This window comes from Lagopus leucura, unplaced genomic scaffold (assembly GCF_019238085.1).
Source record: "Lagopus leucura isolate 7727_CA_CO unplaced genomic scaffold, USGS_WTPT01 Super-Scaffold_100159, whole genome shotgun sequence".
NCBI lineage: Eukaryota > Metazoa > Chordata > Aves > Galliformes > Phasianidae > Lagopus > Lagopus leucura.
In genome coordinates, this window is record NW_024962335.1 from 21,402,088 (window position 1) to 21,423,719 (window position 21,632).

Below are 21,632 nucleotides of genomic sequence, written 5' to 3' on the forward strand. Positions count from 1 at the left end.
TCCAGGGTCTTCATCAAAGTGCTCTCAGTGACGTGGAAACTGAAGCAATCAGTGCAGGCTCTGAAGGGTGTGTGAAGTGCCTGACTTCACAGTACTGTGGAGCACCCTGTGTGCAGCCTGGGGGTCTGTGCTTGTGGTCTGGGTTTCACTAACATGCTGTTGCATGCATCTACGAGGGTGCTTGGACTTGCTCGTGGTTAGTTGGACTAATTCCTCAACAACACAGGCAGCAGCAGTTGTTGGTGCTGTAGAACTGGTAGTCTTCTACACTTGATTCTCCAAGCTAATAATTAAAAATAAAAATAAACACTGACAAAAATCACTAGCTTATTGCAGGGATGACTGTTCCAAAGCAATGAAGAGCCTCAGGCTGTTCAGGTGTAGGCTTCTCCTTGCAGTAGTTGCCTTGGTGTGAATTATTAATGCAGTAATGTCAAATAGCAGTGTATTATTGCGCTGCCTCACAGTAACTTGTGTGTACAGACATGAGCTGTATCCTAGGAGGAACTTGCTGGCTAAACATCTGGAAAAACTTGCGATTACCTCTTTGTAAGTCATTTTATGATAGGGCAACTATGGGAACTATCTTTCAAAAAGAGCTTACTAAACATTTCTCATCGTCCTATGTTTGAGGGTAGTTTTCACATGTTTCAGTCTTCTCTTCCATTCTTCTATGTGCTATCACATTTATTTTGGAAGGCTGGAGTCTCAAATGCTACAGACTTTCTTTTTTCCCTCTCTTTTTCTTCTTCTGAAGCAGTACACCTTAAAGTTTTTTGCCCAAGATGGGACATTATTGTTTAAAAGAAATTTGAAACCTTTTTTGCCTATGAGACCAAAGGCAGTTTCTCTGAACTGTTTAAAGCTGGCTGCTTCTTCTTCCCCTGTATCCTCCCCATCCTCCAGGTGTTATTTTAACAGAAGAGACCGAAACCACCTCTGCAGCATCGCTGGCGTACCATGCAGTGCTGTGGTACTTGTGGAGACTTGAACATTGTAATTAGCTTGCAGATGTATAACATGAAAAATTTATACGTGGGTCTGAATGAAGAATCATTTACCATCTGTAGATAAAATAAGGACGGGGCTTTGCAATGATAGTAGGACTCATCAGTCAAAATAAGTGTGAAAATCTCAAGCGGAGAAGTAAGAGATCTCTTTATGAAGCTATTAGCGAAGTAAATCTGCTCAGATGTGCAGGTGCTTAAGGCAGATACAGGAAATATAAATCTGAGGTTTCTCTCTTAAAACAAAGCTGAAACTGCTTCCAAACACAGCTAGAGGCTGCCTATTTCTAGCTGGAATAAACCGTGCTGGCAGACCACCCGTAGGCAGCTGCTGACAACAGCGTCACATTAAGTGCTGCTGGCTCAGGATGGGATGTGAAGCATCAAAGTGACACAAGCCTAGGTTGTCTTGGGTTTTCTCAGTTCCAAAGATTGCAATTCTGAAGCTGATGGCAACTCCAGGGCAATTAGGAGAAAGTTTTTCACACGGAGGGTGGTGATACACTGGAACAGGTTGCCCAGGGAGGTTGTGGATGCCCCATCCCTGGAGGCGTTCAAGGCCAGGCTGGATATGGCACTGGGCACATAGCAGGGGGGTTGAAATTAGATGATCTTTGAGATTCTTTTCAGCCCAGGCCATTTTATGATTCTATGATTCAATTCAAGGTGATGGACATTACCCAAAACAGAAAATAGCTTGGGTTTTTCCATGCTGCTTACCATATCAGCTGTACTTTCAGGGAGAACTTTGGAGTCCTGAGCATCCCTGGAAAGCTGATCACTACAAGTGAGGAAGCATTAGCTTAAAGTGAATATGAATAAGATGGATGGACCAGACAGTGTTTGAGCAGGAGGAACAGACAGAAAATTATACATTGACAAGAGAAATAGTAACATTTAAATTCCTAGGAAAAAGACAATGAATATGTCTGATCCTTGCTGTATACTTGACAAGTGGTCCTAATGCAGCTGGGAAAACAGCATGTTCATCTCCTTCTTCCTGCATCCCAGCCAGGGCCTGTGGAGCAGTGGGTGAGATGCTAACAGAGGATAGCAGCCACACTGAGGACAGCAAATCTGGTTCCCTAAAACAAACATATTTTGATGGTTTCTGAAGCTTCATTACATATCCTGCTTGATCTCTGATGTTGCCTCACAGGGATCCTGTAATTTTTGTCAATGCTTCACGTATTTCAACAGTCCTTCTGATTCATCAGTAAACTGTACAGATAACTGCCAAAAGATCTACTTTTTCTTTAGATTGTGTACATATCAAATCAGAAACATTGCTTAGAAGTTAGCATGTTTGCTAATTTATTAAAAAATAATAATGATGGGGAGGGCGAGGCACTACGTTTTCCTATTATACACGGGGCTGTTCTTTGTGACTAATGTAACATGGATATGTTGCTCTCTTTCACGTCCACTTGTTTGATGTAGAACAGTGGTTTTAAAAACTGTTACAGAATGATTGAACATGTCTCCAAAAAGGGTTGCTGATGAGTCTTGTTGCTGCGTGAAAAGTAACAGATGCTTTGGAGGAGCTGCTATCTTAATGTCATTTAGAAGAAATGTGTAATTCCATCAGTACATCGTGCCTAGGTATGCATTTTCAATCCATAATTTTTCATTTCACTTACTCTTAAGAGCTCCTTTTAACACTAATAGTCTGCTTGAGCTATGCGTTTGGTTGGTTAACTCTATTCCTCTAACTGGATTTCTTTCAAGATAGATGACTTGGTTTTGTTCCTGTTTCTTTAAGGGAGGATGATGATCTAAAATTGAATAATTTTGTACTTTGATGGATTAAGCAAAACACGGCTTATTAAATTTACTGCTTGGGTGGATGTGGCAGTGAAGTTGTCATACTACTGAGGACCTTCGCTGTTCAGTCTCTCTGCTGTGCTTCGTTAAACAAAACAACAGCTACCAGAAACATATGGTCTCAGTTTTTAGTAGCCCAGTATGTTAGGCAATTCATGATTTGTGTTCTTAACCTGTTTATTGAGCCCGGCTTTAGCAGGCTCTATCAATAGGGCTTGTTTGTTCTTGGGTGCCTCGTGTCAGGCTTCCCCTTGCCAATTTACTTGCTGGGCACTGTGTCTGTTTACTCCACTCCTGTCTCCTACAATACGGTCCTACAGTTCCTATTCAGATTGAGCTTTTTTTAGAGCCATTTGAATGTTTTTAATATTCAAGCCCACTGCGTTCTCATAGCTTAACCTACCAGCTGAAGTGAAGGCTTTTATGAGACTCTTCACTGCTGTTTCCATGGTTACACTGGAATAGACACCTGCTCAATACAAGCCAGAAGGGCACAGAAAATCTTCTAGTAACACTGGCTGTCATTATTACAACTTTGCAATTTCCAATTTATTCTTTCATTTCCTTTGCAATTGTTTTTCTTTAAGTGGAAGCATGTATTTCTGAGGATTAGTGGCTGCTGTTATTAGAAATCAGTAGTTAGAAAAAGATGAGGGAGACAAACCCCCTGGGAACAGGTTTTTGTTTTGCTTGCAAATGGATTATTTTATTTTATTTTATTTCTGAGGGGAGTGCACTTTAATTGCAAAGCACTCTTTACGTAAGAGATGGTTCGTATTTCTGGGTTGGCCGTAGGTGACTTGCACTCAGACTGCAACCCAGCCTCAAAGTACACATTCCTATCGGATGGAAGGAGTAATGAGTGGGATGTTAACAGCTATTGTAGGGAAATAATACATATTTAAAGCAAACAACCAGCAGTTGCTCAAGCACTGGAACTAATGAAGCCTGGGTCTCCTGTGGCTTTGCCTTATGCATGATTGATTTTTGCCATTGGAGAATGAGTACAAGACATTTCGTGCAGCTGGGGCATTTTGTGGTGTTCCCCTCACATCATGCCCCTGGGGCAGGCTCACGCGGCAGTGCTGCTGAAAGCAGTGCACTCCTTCTCTCTGCCTGGTCCTCACCTCACACCCTCTGGAAAGGATAGGGCAGCTTGCCATTTGCCCAGCGTGGCTATCTACTTCGGCCAGCACAATCATGCATCAGGTCACCACTACTGCTCGTTCCTCCCACACACTGAAGAGGTGGATTGAAGGGTCAGGGCATGGGGTGCCCTTGCTGGAGGTGTTAAGGATATGGCTAGCCCTTGGCAATGAGCAATGAGACTGCCTGATGGGATGCTCAGGGTAATTAATTAGACATTTATATAAATAACACTTTAGGACCATTAAAACAGAAAAAATATATATATTTCAGTTGCTGTCTGGATATTTGAAATTGACATGCTTTTTGGGTTATTGTACAGGATAGATAAAAGGATTGTCACAAAAGATGAGCAATGAAAAATCAGATTAGAGTCACATAGTCCAAGCTTTCATAGAGTGATTTGAGTTGGAAGGGACCTTTAAGATCATCCAGTTCCACTCCCCTGCTATAGGGGGACACCTCCCTCTAGACCAGGTTGCTCAGAGCTCCATCCAGCCTGGCCTTGAATGTTTCCAGGGAGGAGACATTCACAGCCTCGCTGGGCAACTTTTTCCAGTGTCTCACCACCCTCATAGTAAAGAATTTCTTCCTAATATCTAGTCTAAATTTACTCTATTCCAGTTAAAAGCCATTTGCCCTTGTCCTGTCACTATCTGCCCTTATAAAAATTTCCTGTAGGCCCCTTCAGGTATTGGAAGGCCACTATAAGGTGTCCCTGGAGCCTTCTCTTCTCCAGGCTGAAGAGCCCAGCTCTCTCAGCCTGTTCCCATAGGGGAGATGCTCCAGCTCTCCGATTGTCTTCATGATCCTCCTCTGGACTCGCTCCAACAATTCCATGTCCTTCTTGTGTTGGAGACTCCAGAACTGGTGAGTATTCTAGATAGGGTCTCATGAGAGCAGAGTAGAGGGAATCAACTCTCTCAACGCAGTGGCCACAATTCTCTTGCTACAACCCGGGATACAATTGGCCTTCTGAGCTGCAAGCGTGCATTGCAGGCTCGTTTTGAATTTGTCATCAACCAACTTTCCCAAATCCTTTTCCTTAGAACTGCTCTCATGTCATTTTCCACCCAACCTGTATCTGTGTTTGGGATTGCCCTGACCCAGATGCAGGACCTTGCACTTGGCCTTGTTGAACTTCAGGAGTTTGGCATGGACACACCTCTCAAGTCTGTCCAGGTCCCTCTCAATAGCATCCCTTCCCTTTAGCATGTCAGCTACACTGCTCTGCTTGATGTTATCTGCAAACTTACTGTGGGTGCACTCCATCCCGCTGTCCTTGTTGCCTGCAAAGATGCTAAAGAACACCGGACATAGCACTGATCCCTGAGGAACGCCATTCATCACTGGTCTCCATTTGGATATTAAGCTGTTGACTGCAACTCTCTGAGTGTGACTATCCAGCCAACTCCTTATCCAGTGAGCGGTACATCCATCAAATCTATTTTTCTCCAATTTGGCGATCAGGATGTCATATGGAACAGTGTCAAACTCTTTTGCACAAGTCCAGACAGATGACATCAGTTGCTCTTTCTTCATCCATTGATGCTGTAACTCCATCACAAAAGGCCACCAAATTTGTCAGACATGACTTGTCCTTGGAGAAGCAGCATTTGTTACTGCCAATCACCTCCTCTTTATTTTCCATGTACTTTACTGGGGCCTTCAAGATGATCTTGCCATGATCTTGCCATCTTCCATGATCTTGCCATGATCTACCCCTCTTCCCTCCAGGGCTTGTAACCCTGCCAAGCAGTTCCCTGAAGATTTCGAAGTCTGCTCTCCTGAAGTCCAGAGTCGCAAGCTTGCTACACCCTCTTTGACACCCTAAGGATTTTGAACTCCACCATTTTCAAGCTGTCCTTGAGCTTCACATTACTCATCAGCCCCTCCTCATTGGTGAGGACAAGGTCTAGCATAGCACCTTTTCTTACGGGTTCCTGTACTACATGGAAGAGAAAGTTATCATCAACACATTACAGGATCCTCTTCGATTTCTGGTGCACTGCTGTGTTGTCCCTCCAACAGATATCGCGGTGGTTAAAGCCCCCCATAAGGACTATGTTTTGTGAATGTGAAGCTGCTCCTATCTGTTCATAGAGCATCTCATCCTCTTGGTCTTCTTGATCAGGCAGCCTGTAGCAGATCCCCCTACAATCCATCCTATCCCTGTCTTCCCTTTAACCCTAGCCCATAAGCTCTCTGTCAGTTCCTCATCCATCTCCAGGTGGAGCTCCATGGACTTCAGGTGGTCATTGATGTAGAGGGCAACACCCCCTCCCCTTCTCCTCTGCCTGTCTTTGCCAAAGAATTTATACCCATCTACTCCTACATTCCAGTCATGAGAGTCATCCCACCGTGTATCAGCGATGCCAGTGATGTCACAGCCCTGTACGTGCACACATGCCTGCAACTCCTCCTGCTTTTTCCCCGTGCTCCACCCATTGGTGTGCAGGCACTTGAGTCGGGCTCTCATTGAGGCTGATTTACCAATTGGAGTTCTCTTATCTTGTACCTTAGGTGCTGTCTTACTGGCCTGTGATCCTACTCCAGGCCCAGGGCATCCATTACCATTGTCGGCCTCAAAGTGGAATGATTTGAGGATCCCCACCCCCTGGGGGTTTGATTCTGATTATATTGGAAAGCTTGCTGCCAGAGATGGTCTTCTTCTTGTCTGACAGATGATCTCCATCTTCCCCCAGAAGACCAGATTGTAAATAATTTTTTGTAAATAATTAGTTCCATGACATAAATAGCCAAAGCCCCATTCATAACACCAGTCCCTTAACCATTTATTGATTTTTTAAATTTCTGTCAGTCCTTTCCCTCCCCATTCCCCTTACCTGGAGGACTGATGAGAAGACTACCAGTGCTCTCAAGTTCTTCACTGCTTCTCACAGCTCTTTGTAGTCCCTCTTGATATTCTTCAGGTTGCTGACAGCAGTGTCACCAGTGCCTATATGAAACAGCCGCAAGGGTAGTAGTCTGTGGGATGTACAAGGTCTGGCAGTTTCTCAGTCACATCTTTGATGCAAGCCCATGGCAAGCAGCAGACCTCTCTAGATAGCAGATCAGGGTGACAGATGGGTGCCCCTCTACCCCTCAGAAGAGAATCACCAACCACTATCACCCATCACTTTTTCCTTAATTGCAGTAGTAGTTATGCAGTAGGGAGCAGGTCTGGCTGCCTTACTCAGTTCAGACAACTTCCTTGTTAAGTTTCTTTTTCCTTCCCAGTATGAAGAACCATGAAGCGGTCCTGCAGAGGCTCCCCAAGCTTCGAGACAGGTTTTTCCCTTTTGTTAATCTTTCTCATGGCAGTTCATCACTTCTCATCTCTGTTTGTTTCCCCTCCAACTGGATATTCCAGTGGGGGCATTCAGGACTGTTTGTCCCTAGACTCTGAATTCAGTGCTCCCCTTTCTCAGTGTTTATTGATCATTGAGTCCAACCCCCGGACACAGCACCACCCCAAAATAAGACCCTGTGTCTGAAAGCAGTGTACCAGTGCTCCTTGAACTCAGGCACTCAGGACCGTGCCCGCTGCCCTGGGCAGCCCATTCCATGCCCACCACCCTGTGCTGCAGACCCTGTCCTGACCCCCAGCTGCCCTCCCCTGACCCGGCTCCGTGCCGTTCCCTTGGCCCTGTCGCTGTCACACAGAGCAGAGCTCAGCGCTGCCCCTCCGCTCCATGTGAGGAGCTGCAGCCTCCATCAGGCCTCCCTTCAGCTTCCCTGCCATGGAAAGTGGTTGGTCACTCAGGGTGATGATCAGTTTTAAGGTAACTTATGCAAGTCTATCATAGGCAGTTGTGTTGCAAGTTGATTACCAGAAGTTCATTTCATCCTCTGTTTCACCCATCCAACAAACGTTCTTCTTGTCCTGTGCTGGATCAGAGATTTCTGCAAAGCCTCATCCGTAATAATGTTTTAGCAGAGGTGACTTTCAGCTGCTGATGCAGTAAATAACTCTGCTGTGGTAAATCTACCAATTGTTGAGGGTGATGGACTGCTAAGAGGCTGGCCTTTCTGCCCACTCTGCTGCTACCAGGGAAGTGAAGTTATTGTTCCAGAAGCTAGTGTTTTATTGATGTTAATTTTGAGAAGCCTGAGATCTTCTCCAGTTCTTGGTATGGTTGCATTTAAATGAACATATGAAGTCTTGGAGGTAAAGTGGGGAACTGTTTTTATTAATGAGCAAGACTTATGTCTGAGATGAGCCAGAAAAGGCTTTAGCTAAATTCCTTCTCTTGGCAGTATTTCAATGTGAGTTGGTTACTGGGATGATTAAACTAGCAGTCAGTATCTCTGGGAACCTTGTCATGATATTGAGAACCCTGCTTTGTCCTGTAAGGGTACCTGTAGGTACCTACATGAAGGGAAGATGCTTTAAGATAGCTGCCAAAATCCTTCAGACGTGTTATATTTGTTCTTAATAAAGTAGAAGAAAGCACTGCCTCTTTAGTCAAGGTGCTGCAGTTGCCCTAAAATTCTGGCACTATATCTGTGTGGAATGAAGGAGCATCTTTTTAAAATGAGTAAGAAAATAGATTAAGCTTCATGTTTGATTCATTTATGGTTGGTTAGTGTGGAACAAAAGACCCGTAACTATCACTAGGAAAGGTTAGTTGTGGCATTTTCTTTTTAGTCTTTTCAGGCATCTTCTTTTCAGATACAATTTTATTTCCTCTATCTCAGCCCTCCTTCCAGTGGTCTTGAGCAAAATGAGCTGAAAAGATGAATCTTTGTTTTTCTCACTCTTCCTGCTGTTTAAGAACCTATGGGACCTGAATCCTGTTAACAGGGAAAAAATGTATTTTTAAAAGGACATCATAATTACAATAGCAGATTACTTTGTTGGAATATTGCAGGTGACATAAAGTAAACCTAAATAAGGAATATCCTTCCCTTGTTGCCCTTGGTTGCTGGGGTCTCCTTGCTTTATGTTGGCTAGACATATCACTTGGGAGATACCATACAGAGCCTGCTCCACAGCTATATGTGTGCCAGTCCTTGCTCTCAAGCTGTTACTTAAGCCTGAGGCCAAAGGACAAGTTCCTTAACAAATCCATAAGCCCTCAATCAGTAACCTGCCAATTCTAGAAGTGCTAAAGCCAGGCTTTTCATATACACAGAAGAAAACATTTATGGTGCTGAATCCACTCTGGGAAATGGATTTGAAGTTTTTCAAGGCCAGAGAGCTCAGCACTCTTACTTTTCCATTAAGTTCATTTTTCTAAGAGCCTGAGGAATACCAACTGTGCTGAAAATAAGGATGTGAACACAGCTTATGTGCAAGTGTTGACTCCGTGCGTGTGCTGCCTCTGGGCAGATGATGTGATTCATGTCAAGAGGTTTGTGCTTCGTTCTGCAATCTTAGGCAATGCTTCAGACCAAATCAATAGATTGCTCACGTGCAGTAAATCTTCTAAACAGGATATCTTCTGCATCTTAAAAGCAAGTAGTATAGCTTGCAGATACTTACTGATAACCTACTGACAAGGGCATCTTATTTCAGAAGCTTTGGTAGCTTTGTAAGATTTGTTTAGAGCGTCTTAGAAATTGCTGAGTGTCTTCTGCATGTGGAGAGTAAGGCCGTAGTAGCCCAAGGCTCTCTCCAAGGAGAGGAACAGATAAATGTCTGCCTAAGTGATGACAGAAACTTATTTTCAGACTTCTGTTGTACAAACAACAGGCATACCCTTAACCTCTTGCTATCCAGACAAGCATAACACAGTTTTAGCCAAACCTGACAAGAAATAAGCACCTGTATAAATAAATAAATAAATAAATACTTGAATTCTTCTCTTCAGAACTCTTTCTCAACTCTTCTTCCTTTTCCTATTTCCAAACCAAGAGTAGCAATCATTTATATGAGTCTTTGCTTGCACTGCTTCTCTCAGTATTGATGCATTCTAATTTTAGTGATATTCTGTGATCTGAACAGTAGATTGCCATTCTGAGTGGTTTTGCACCTCAGGATGATCCATCCTTAAATATGTACCAGAATGACTTCAGAAAGCGTGTTGAGCTTCTCATTGGAAACTATCTGCAGATGTCTGTGTACTTCATAAACTGTGTATTGCTGTCCAATATAATATAGGCATCTTAAGTTGTCTGGATACAGATTGATTCCAATCTTTCAGCACAGAATAGGAGGAAAAAGAAGTAGTGAGAGCATGGCCTTAAGGAAACTGTGGGACTTGTAGAGGTTGGAGGCTTCTCTCTTTCTGGAGCTGGGTCATTTATTAATGATAATAATAATTACTAAATGCTCCGGATAAAGTGGGTACTCTGTCACTCAGTCTCTGGAAACTGAGGGCATTCTGCTTGTAATTTTTTACCTCAAGTCATCTTTTTTTTAAACCCCTAACTTTACCCAGGCTGGGGATACGCTTTACATGAAGACCAGGGGCCTTACAGTTGCATCTCACACCTTCATAACAGGTTGGCATCACTGGCTCCTAGGATTTGCTCTGTCCTTCTGTCTCATGCTGGGCTAATTTAGCCTCATCTTGGTAAACAAGAAAACGGTTCTTATTCAACAGATTTGGGCTGGAGTGACTGCAGCTGTCGTCTGGCCTGTGCACAAACCAATTTTGTTCATTCCCTTGCCTGGCAGGAAGCCTGCACCAGAATTGTGTCGGGACTAATCAGCATTAAACCGATATTAGAAAGGCTGCCCTGTAGCAAGGCAGGAGCAACGGGGCTGTTCAGGAAGGATTAGCCTAAGTCCTGCCTGGGATGCAGCTGGGCAAAGAAGGGCACAGAGGCTGTACGCAGTGTTTGACTTGGGTCTTGTTGTTGTGAGAGTCCCTAACCAACTGCCACGGCAGCAAGCGTTGCACTGAGGAGTCGGTGTGATTTGCTCCACACAACCACAGATATGAATGCGAGGGACTGCGCAGTGTTTGTGAAATGGCATGCCCAAGAAGTAGTGGTCGTACCTCTGAGCATGCTGGATTTCCTTCCCCTGGAGAGGCAAGGCAGGGAAATGACAAAGCTCACTGTGTGGTCTCCAGCTGAAAAGTGATGTGGTGATGCTACTGTTTGTCAAACATGTTAGTGCTAAGTAGCATGAGACTGGGAGATGGGAGTATTTCCGATACAAGACTTGAGCCTGGACAAGGGGAGATTCATAGCTCTGATTCTTCTAAGTCTTTGTTTACCTGCCTGCTATTTACACTGCGAGTTTGTGAGTGCCTCCTGGTTTGTGCTGACAGCATTGTCAGAGAGATCCGAACTTGTGTTTCTCGCTCCAGAGATGCTGAAATGTTGGAGTCTTGCTTTGCTCTTCCTTCCGCACAGCTCTTGAATTGTCCTGGCAGTTTTTCATCTCAGAAATGTTTTCTGTCTGACTCCTGAGTGACAGGATTTAGCTCTGAAGCCAAGCCTGCTTTGAACAGGAGTTTGGACCAGGGACCTCCAGGGGTGCTTTCCAGACTGGTTCATTTGATACCCTCTGTTCTTGTCCCCTGCAATCACATGTCCATGTTTTGGATAATATTGTGCCTAAAATCCTCTAGCTTTCTTTCAGAGTCTATTAGGGGTCTGTCTGTCAGTCAGTCAGCTCTGCATGTGCCATCCCTTTTCTATTAATTGTTCAACCACATAAAATTGATCTGCTGTTTTATTATCCAGAGCAGGCACAGACATCCTATAAATGCCTTTTAGTCCTCCTAAACTCCTAGGTAAATCTGCATCTGCCTAAATTCGCACATCAGAACTGTTTTCTAGTACAGAGCTAAGCCCAAATGAACTTTTGAACTTTGTCCCTGACACATTAAGTGCGTTGTTGCTATTTAGGAAGCTGACTTAGAGCAGGCAGACCTTCTGGCCTAAGATGCTCCAATTAATTATAAGCTACGCAACATAAGAAATCCTGCTCCTTAGAGAAAAATCATTACTGACAAACTCGCCTTGGATGAGCAGAGACAGAGGAAGAGAACAGCTTTCAGAGCACTGTTATTGCTAGAAAAATCCTTCAGGCTATAGTGAAGAAGGGGCCGCTGTACCCAGCCTTGTGCTTACACAAGATGGCAGCTTTGTGGTCATAGTGAGAATGTGTTTGTCCTGGGTGTGAGGGTGTGTGCAAGATGCAGTGCTTTGTTAGCAAAGCTCACGTAGTCTGTCTGCTCTGCTGTGATCTCCTTGGATGTGGGTTATTAGCTGGACAGATGGTGCTCTTGTTGTACTTTGCCAGAGGTGAGCAAGAGAGAACCTGGCTGGTGTGGGAGCTCTGTGGAACTGTGAGGCAGAAGCTGGGACTGGGCTGGACCTGGTGCCTCCTCACTCCTATCTCCCATACAGCAGAGCAAAACCACTGTGCTGTGCAGAATATGCCTCCTCACTCTTGATCCTCTTTTTTTTTTTTCTTTTCTCTTTAACACCTTATAGTGACATCTTACCTGCTTTGCTCATGCTAATCCTGTTTTACTTTTTTCCCTGACAAATGTAGAGAACTGCTATTTAAAAAAAGGCGGGCCAGTAGCAGAAATTCCAATTTTTTTCTTCTATCCAGTTTCCAGGACTGGCGTTTTTTCTAAACAAATAGCCACTTTTTCACAGTCTCTGTATCAGTCTCTGGACCTTCAGAAATGACTTTCCCAAATGCGATGTTACAGTGGATTCTGGAGCCTGTTTCTCATGTTTAACCACATGCCATATGCTGTGCTGGCAGCCGGGAATGTCAGGCTGCTGCCCTGAAATCACCACCTCTTTCCATTTCTGATGCTGGCCTGCCCCTGCGCTTTTTAATTCAAGCCGTTTGACAAGTCTGAGCCCCCTTCCTGCGGGAGCGCAGATGGCAGCTAAAGGGATGCTGGAACTAACTCTCCCCTACCTCGCTGGTGACAAACTCAGTTGCTGGAGAGAGCAGCAAGGCTCTCTGAGAGCTGTTTGAGCAGATCCCTGTGGTGGTAAGTGCTGGGGCCTGCGGTTCTGCCTGCCAGCCCAGGCTGTCCTGCTTGAGCATTATGTCCATGGCTCCCATCTTGTCCAGACCTCAGTTTCCCAATTACTAACACTCTTATGGAGCTTGCACGTGTGCATAAATCCCTTTTTGGTTTTGTGAGTTGTTGTTTTTTCTCTCTTTTTTTTTTCCCCTTGTACGTAACTCTAAATGTCATTATTGTTTTCTAAAGTGGGATTTTCTACTTGGTTACCTTTTTTCATTTATTGAGGTTATACATTTCTGTTGGAATATGTTCCCTTGTTCTGGGTGGTAGTGCAAGTGTGTGCAGCCCCTTCCTCCTGCTGTCCTTCACCACTTACTTCCCACCGTCCTGCAGCTTTTGTCCAGGCATGATGAAATGGGTGAAAAGAACAAATCCAGGTCAAGGTAGGAAGCTTCACTCCATCCCTCTGTTCATTTCCTGGTATCCTGCAGCTGGATCAGCTCACCAGTGCCCTTCCGCATTGGAGATGCCTGAGCTGGTGAAACAAAAGCTTTGCAGGACTGAGAGTATTGGTTAAAGCTGGAGAGGAATTTGGGCAATTTTCTCCCCATTTTTTCCGCTAAAAAGATTGTTCTCAGAAGACTTTGTAGAAATGATCTTTTGGGTGTTTTTGCAGAGCTCTCCTTTGCTCTCCTTGTGCTCTACAACTTCCTGAAGGGAGGTTGTGGTGAAGAGGGCTTTGGCCTCTTCTCCCAGGCAACAAACAGAACCCGGGGAAATGGCTGCAAGTTGTACCAGAGGAGGTTTAAGTTAGACATGAGGAAGAACCTTTTCCCTCAGAGAGTGGTCATGCATTGGAATGGCTGCCCAGGGAAGTGGTGGAGTTGCTGTCCCTGGCAGTGTTCAAGAGGCGTCTGGATGAGGAGCTGCGAGAGATGTTTTAGTGCTTGTGGTAGCAGTGGTAATGAGAAGACGATTGGGCTAGATGATCTTACAGGTCATTTCCAACCTTGTGATTCTATGATTCTGTGATTCTTTTGCGATTGCTGTACACTTCTTCTGTAAATTGCTTACTTGACCACACGGGATGCAGTGTTTTTGAAAAGAGCCTGATTTCTGAAATACTGAGTAGAAGAAGGGTATGGGGAAGGGGAAAGCTGACCTTCTGTCAGGACAGAACATGTCTTAAAATAAGTCCTTTTTGCTTCTGCAGGTTCACACAAGGTTGTGATTAAATGCATTTTCAAAGCAAAAACTAAAAAGGCTTAGGAAATGTACACTGTTGATAACGGTGGTGGTGGTGTTGCTCCTTCAGCCCTGACAGTTCAGGTAGATGAGGCACTTGTGTTATTTACCTACGTGCAAGCCTTTATAACACTGTCAGCTGGGTGACATTGCAGAGCCATGTGAGTCTGGCTTTTTATCATCTGGGTAGGGCAACTGCCCCTTGTGCCAGACTGGAGGAGAAGCTGGACTTGTACAGGGCTCACGTTTTGCTGTCATAAAGTCCACTGCCCTATGGACTGCATCAGAAGTCATTGTCTCTTTAAAGGAAGTGATGGGTGAGCAGATGATGTGGGATGGTGCCATCACACAGTTCTCACAGGCTCATCTTGCACCCTTGCTGTCAGGGGATGCATTCCTGCCACTATGGAAGCTGGGCTGAGTGCTAGCTTGCAGCTGGACCCAGCATGGTGTGGGATCTCCGCCATGGGCAGGGACCACAGGGCCTGTCACACTGCCTGGGCACACACACCAGAGAGCATAGATTGCTGGGGCAGGTGGCCAAACGATGTGTCCTAGCCTTTGGAGAATGGTTAGTTTGGGAAGGGGTTAACCAGAAGTCCCACCAGAACTAATTCTATTGCTGGCTTAAAAATACCTGGCTCCTCAGGCTGTTTATAAATAGATACTGTGATGCTACAGAATACAGATTCAGGTTGAAGCTTCACATTTCTGTATTAAAATGTCATATTCAGGCTGTCGTGCCAGTATAATCACAGAATAAACCTTGCTGTATTCAAAGCTCAGGACAGAGTCTTACTTTAAGAAGCAGCAAGTGGCTTTTTATAGGCAAAAAAAAAAAAAAAAAAAAAGATGTGTTTTTGAAGCTTTGTTGTTTTGGTTTATAAATAAATAGAAATCTGGGTATTTTGCAATCCTTTGACCCTTGAGTTATTGGCTGTAAAATGAGTGTAAGTGGTCAGATTAATCCTGCATACTCCTTTTGGTTTCAGAGGGAGGTTCTGTTCCCCTCATGCACTGCCTGTTTTTATGACTACTTGGAGAGCAGCTCCACTGGGCTGACTCCCTGTATACGTGTGAAGCGCTTGAAATATTAATTGCAGCTTGTGGTAACCTAATATTAGTCAGTCATCTTACAGTCCTTTTCGAGAAGGTGTATTTTCAGTCTGATAACAACAGTGCAAGCTCTGTGTAATTACTTTATCCAGTAATACTTGTGCCCAGCTACCCTCACAGCTGCATAATTGCTGAGATCTGAGTCACTTGCTGTCACAAATATTTATAGTTTGGGTCTTTTCCCTTGTGTGTGCTTCCTATGTAAGTATCCCCCACAAAGAAAGAACTGTTTCCTTAATGTAAATATTTAATGCGGTGCACACTTGCTTGTTAAGCTTTGCATAGAGGAGCTATCCATCAGGTATGGTCTTGGTGTATCTGCATCTTACAGAATTAATCACCAGAAACTTGTTGGACCCTGGAGAGAGATGCAGATGCCTTTGCCTCTTTCAGCTGTCATGTGTGCATCCTGTTTGATTTGAAATGGGAACTCTAGTCTCTTGGGAGCAATGCAGGCACTGGCGTGCTACCACAGAGCTGTGAGGAATTAGAGACAGCTGAGTCCAGGTTTTAGGACCACTGTCTCTGTTGTTGTGTAGGCTGCTTAGTAAAGATGGGAAGAGACCCTGGATGCATGCAACAGCATTTGAATGCATAAAAGGGCATTCCTGCCAGCCTCCTCTCAGGGAAAGAGAAAGCATGCACAAAAATCTGGCTGTGAATACATCACACCTGTGCTCTCTCTTACATGGTGCAATGCTCCTCAGTTGGTAGGCTTATGTAATAAATAACCCTCTTCTGTTTTAATCAAAGGAATAACAACTTCTCCCATCGTGCAAAAGGATGATGCTCTTATTTTCTGTAACTGGATGCTCAGTTTCAGCTGTCCCATGCTGTCCCACCAAGAACTACCACCTTTCTTTTCAGTTACATTGCTATCCCCATACATTTTTATTAATTCTCTTGTCTTTTGTATGCACTTCCCTGCATTTATTGAATGTCTCCAAGAGACGCACTTATGGTCTCACAGAGACCATAAGTGTGAAGTGTGTTCAATTCTGATGCAATCCATGCCTGATCCAGTCTTGATCTGCTTAATATAAATTGTTTTTATATGCTTTTATATGTATATATATACATATATATATACTGAAACAGTTACAGAGCACTCCAAACAGCAGCATGGCACAGCTTGCTCCATTGCACAAAACATTGTTTGATGCCACAAGATTCCTTTTCATGCTAAAAGGATAGCATGACTCCTATCTGTTTTGCATTCAGATGTGTGCAGTGTCCAGGACAGCTCTCACGTCTGCCCACAGTGGCTCTACATGCTTTGTTTTTGAATTAACCTCTCTGTAGCTGCTAACAGCTCATGCTTCCTTAAAAACAGGAGCAGCAAATTGCATGCCTTCTACCTGTGTGTTTTTATTGTGCCAATAACCCGAGTCCCAGGCACTAAGAGATTATTGGTAAAGAGAAAATATTTGCTGTATTTGCTTAATGCCAGCTAATTTTAGAGTTATTCAGATCTCTGTTCACTGCTGCTTCTATCTCTACTGGGTGGACAATTAGCAAGCAGATTTTAAATGAGTTTGGACTTCTCTTTCTTACACTCCTTTTTTGTGCATCTATCCAGCTCCTCCTTCAGGGCTCCACTGGCTCTTTTCAACCATTTTTTAGGCCAGGAAATGATCCTTGTTTCCTTTTGCAACTCTGCATGGTGTTTTTACATTCAGAAAGATAAAAAATAAAGACTTTCCAGAAACTTGTACTGTTTTTCCATGAGTGTCTGCATTTACTTTGGAGCAGAGGAAATTCGGGAGGAGAGGGAGCAAGACTCTGTTTTGTATCATCGGGTTTTGGCAAAAGAGACTCAAGATGTAGTGCTCTTTTCACGTACTCCTTTGCCTCTCTATTGACTCTACCTTCATTCCTTAAGAGACTTTCTTGATGACAGTAGAAGATTTATCCCAAAGTTTATGGCTGGGTTTTTGGAAAGCAAAAGCCTCAAAAATGTATAGAGCTCTGCTGCGTTGCAGGGGTGGAGAAGGAATCTCCATTTAACTAGTCATGGTTTACTTAAGGCATACAGAACGTTTTTCATGTGGCTTGGATGTGTGATTACTGTACATTGATAACTTTTGAACTATTCCTTTTGTGTAAACTCACTGACAGCAGCATGATTTTCAAACAGTTTCTAAACACAGGTGGTTTTGACCAAGACCTGTAGGTTCTTGCAAAGATGTTTGTGGCAGAAGAGGCATTTAAATTGAAGACTTACAAGGACTTCTTTCTTCCAGTCTGATGATGATATTTGTTCTTCTTTACAATGTTCCAACATTTTTAGTTGACAAAACCATTGGGGTTTTCTTTTCAGGAGCCAATAAGAACTGTGTCACCCAGCACCTTGTTATAAACATTTTGTTCCTTTCATGTCAGTTTTGCCTTCAGTAGAAGCATTTGCAGCAATACAGGGATCTCCAATTACTGTAATATGGATGAGAGCATTCTCCAAATTGTAGTGGTTTCTTGGGCAGCTCTTAAATAGAAGCATCAGCTTCAAAGTAGCCATATGGCTGTTTGGGCAATGGGTCCTTATCTGCCCGTGCCTTCATCCCTCTCTTATCACTTCTCTATCCAGAACTTCTGATACCTTCACCTTGCCTGCGGGTACTTGTGAATTTTCAGGATGTAGAAAGACTTTTGTCTCTTTCTTAAAAGATTCAGTTGTTGAGAACTGGTGGAAAACTGGCCCTCAGAGGCTGTTACAAGGACGATTATCTGTTGGCAGCAGCTTAAACAGCAGTTTCTTGAACAAGGTCAGTTTGTGCTACACAAAAGAATGTTTCTATTCAGTGTCAATGAAAGAGCTTTCCTGATTACAAGAAGCAAAGATATTTCTCTGCTAGAACCTCTTCCCATCAATAACACATGTAACTGAATTTTCCTAAAGCTTAGGAATTGCAACCCTTCAGAAGCAAGCATTGCCTCCGTGTAACCCTTTCCTTGTGAAGGCCACAGATAAAAGTAACTCAGCACAGTGAGCTTACTCTGTGTCCTCTCTGCACCCTCCTCTTGCCCCACCAGTTGAAAGCAGAAATGCCTGTTGCCCAGTGTATGTGCTACATCCTGAAGGCCAAAGCCTCAAGTTTGTGTGAGATGAGTAAAAAGGAAGATGCTATAAAGCATAAGCCTAAACAGTGCATAGCTGGATGTCAGAGCTTCTGGACAGGCGTCTTCCTTCTCTGTTTCTGACAGTGTTGATTAGTGCTGAGAATGGTGCAGGACAAATTAAGCTTCTTTCTTTTTTTGTACTGATTTGCAAGCTGAGCTTAATTACTCTGACAGAAGGTGTTATTGTGAAGTTATTCACACTCTGGTGCTGGGTAGGTGCAGCTTTGTGAAATTGCTTCTGACTTCAGATAAGGAAGCACCTGAAATTTGCCAACCTGAAGGATAAAGGGAGACTAATACTGATATGTGATGCTCTGAAACTAACCAAAAATCCAGCAGAATTTTTGCTGAGGTTGTTTTCTCCATTAATACAGATGCTCACTCACTCCACATCAAGTAAACAAAACGAACGAGAGATATGAGTATATAAAAATGCAAGGCCTGAAAGGTAACTAACCCCCTATATTTAGAAGTGTAGGTCCAATTTTACACCCCATCCACTGTTTCCTGTTAATCGGCTCCAGCCATTGGGAGCAGATGCCAGTTGTGTAGTCACACTGTGCCTCCATGTGCATTTATTAAATTCCCCTCAACACACTGCAAAAAGTTCCCCCCAGATGGCATAATCTAAGCCATGATTCTTTGAATTGGATGGATTATGATGCAATTTTATGCAAACTATAATTCAAGCAAAATGTGTAACATACTAGTTTTCTGGTGTAGTGGGATGTATCTGGCCTGCTGGCAGCTGGGACTGTGGCTATATTAAGAAGTTGGCAGAGCTGGTGCTGTATAACGTTGCTCTGTAGGCAGATAGTTAAGTATCTTAATCAAGGCCAGAAGAGAAGGGGTGGCGGCAAACTAAACTGCTAGATTTAAGCCTTTGTCTCATTGATTTGACTTGCACTATAGCTATATATGAACAAATCTCCATTTTTAAAGGATCATTGACAAACTGAGCCTATTCAAGGTGTAATTATTTCATGGCAGTAGCCACATTCCATTTGCCTTGCGTTTGTATAAAGAATTTGCACTGTTGTGTTTGTGGCTGAGTGCTTGCATCACTGTTGTCAACTTTCTTCTGCAGTTCTTGTGCAGGAACTGGCGTACCTGTTATGATGGGTTTCTTGTATGGCTGGAAGGAATGGTCAACAAGGGCAGAAAGAGCAGAACCTGCCCTGCACATCGGGCTGTGTACCTCTTTATGAGTTACATTTTTCCTTTTCGCTCTTCCTATTGCAAAGGTTCTGGTCAAGTCTATGGAAGCTCAGGCCAAATTGGTGAATGACAGTTCTGGAAAAGGCTTTTAGGGAGAGCTGTGAAGGCAGCATGTCAGAATGGCTGTAGAAACATTGTGGGTATGGGGCAGACAGAAAAGGAAGCTGCCAGCTTTGCCTTGTAGCTGTTGACCAGGAGAGTTTGGACTCTTGGTCATGGCAGAAACCATTAATGCATCCCTGTGTCAAAAATCTGCTGTGCTTTTTGTGCTATTCTGTACCAGGATCCTAAATACATGATCTGACTATGTGTTTCCAAAAAAGCAGTAGGCAATTTCTTGTTCTGTTTCCTTTAATTTAAATATCTGTGCAACTATTCCAGTTCAGAGAGTTAAAAAATAGAACAGAAAAGTTTAAGGCACCTGGATGGAAGAAATCATCCTGCAGATACGAATATGGGTTATCTTTATGTATTTCCTGAAGGAAAAAAAAACAAACGAAAATTCCTAAAACACAAATCCTCATCTATTTATTGGAATTATTTTTGTGCCCTCTGTAGAGGCTGCTTTCCAGAAAATTAAGACATGACAGAATGATGTGGGTCCTTTGAACTGGTGCCTGGGTTAACAGCTCAAGCGGAAGGGCAACAGTGGAAATCTTTCTGAATTTACACCTAGAAATGGAACGAACAGAGAGATCAATGGTGTTTCAGCTTAAATTAATTTTTATACATTAAAGCATATATTAAAGTTGAGGGGGATTACAAATTGCCTTTGAGCAGTTTAAGAATAAGACTTTGCTTGATGAAAGAGCGCTACGGTGGCTGTGAAAGCATTCTTGATTTGCTGCAGGAGAGGAGCGAGACAGTTGGGAGAAACCTCGGTCAGATGTGCTAGAACACCCTTTTTGTTTATCATTACAGGTGCCTGGTGGGGTAAATGTAACCGAAAGAGATTAAAACTGCTCATCCAAGTTATAAAGAGCTCGTGTGTTCAAAACTTCATCTAAAAGCACCCTAATAATTCTCTTCAAAATTTCCATTGTGCAGTTGATAACTTTTCCTGAAGTCCTGAAGATGTCATCCAGTACTGTATTGATGATGTAACTACACAGTTAACAGTATTATACTGAAAAAAACCTCTTGGCCTCAGTTCAACACCAGTTAAAATAACTTTTTTTTTCTCCCCAGGTTCTGGAATATCTTAATGTAGGAGCAAAGCAGCCTTTCATAATAGGGAAACTATATGACAGCATGCTGTTTGAAGTGCTTAGAATTTAATCTTGTTACTAATTTTGACAGACATTTCTACAATTACTTTCAATGCGTTCAACAGCCTTGTGGTGAAACAATCACTGAGCTTTTGTTTGTCACATGTATTTACCCTTTGTCGCTAGTGGGGGGAAGAGAGGTTGTGAAGGGGACAGTTTGCCTGTTTTACCTATTTGTGTTCATTTTTTCCTCCAGTACACTTGTATGTCTTTCATGTTGCTCATACTTGCTTTTTTATCTCTCTTTGTTGTGTTGTGTAGTCTTGTACAAATGGCTAGAAGCAGATCTCCATGGCAAGAGCTCAGATACTGCAAACAAAGCCTCAGGTAAACAGGGGTGAAGGACAAAGCGATCGACAGGCCCTCCGTGTTTCTTTACTTTCCGTCCTCCACCTTTGAATCAAACTAAGGATCAGAGCTTAAAAACAAAAATGCTGGCCTTTTTCATCCTTTTACCTAACTTAAATCAACATCTGGTAAATTTTATTCTTTTCCTTGAAGCTCTCTTGGCAGATGTGCTTCTCCTCTCCCAAGAAATGCCACTAGTGGTGTGAGGAACACACACGATACACAACCCGCTATGTCTTCCAGCTTAAATATGACCCGTCATTGAAATATTGAAAAATCCATCAGGAGTTTTACTAGGTAGGGTAGACCCTGCTCGTGCTCTGAATAAACTCAGATTCAAAAATTTTGAAACAAAAACTGTTTAGATTGCCTTGTCCCAGTCCTGTTCATATCATCTCCCTCCTCCACCGCAAGATTAAGAGAATACATGGTAGGAGTGGTGG

The 21,632-nt window shown here is 43.3% G+C and overlaps 1 protein-coding gene across 6 annotated transcripts in view; it reads left to right on the forward strand.

The window, feature by feature from the left end:
* Nucleotides 1–21,632, forward strand: part of DENND5B (DENN domain containing 5B) — a 111,343-nt gene that overhangs the window by 23,959 nt on the left and 65,752 nt on the right. For 4 of the 6 annotated variants that reach the window (XM_042889578.1, XM_042889581.1, XM_042889580.1 and 1 more), the window contains exon 2: nt 21,103–21,168. The exons of the other annotated variants lie outside the window; for them this stretch is intronic. In XM_042889578.1, coding sequence (XP_042745512.1) covers nt 21,103–21,168 — 66 coding nt within the window. The remainder of the gene's footprint in view (nt 1–21,102; nt 21,169–21,632) is intronic. 6 annotated transcript variants of the gene reach the window in all.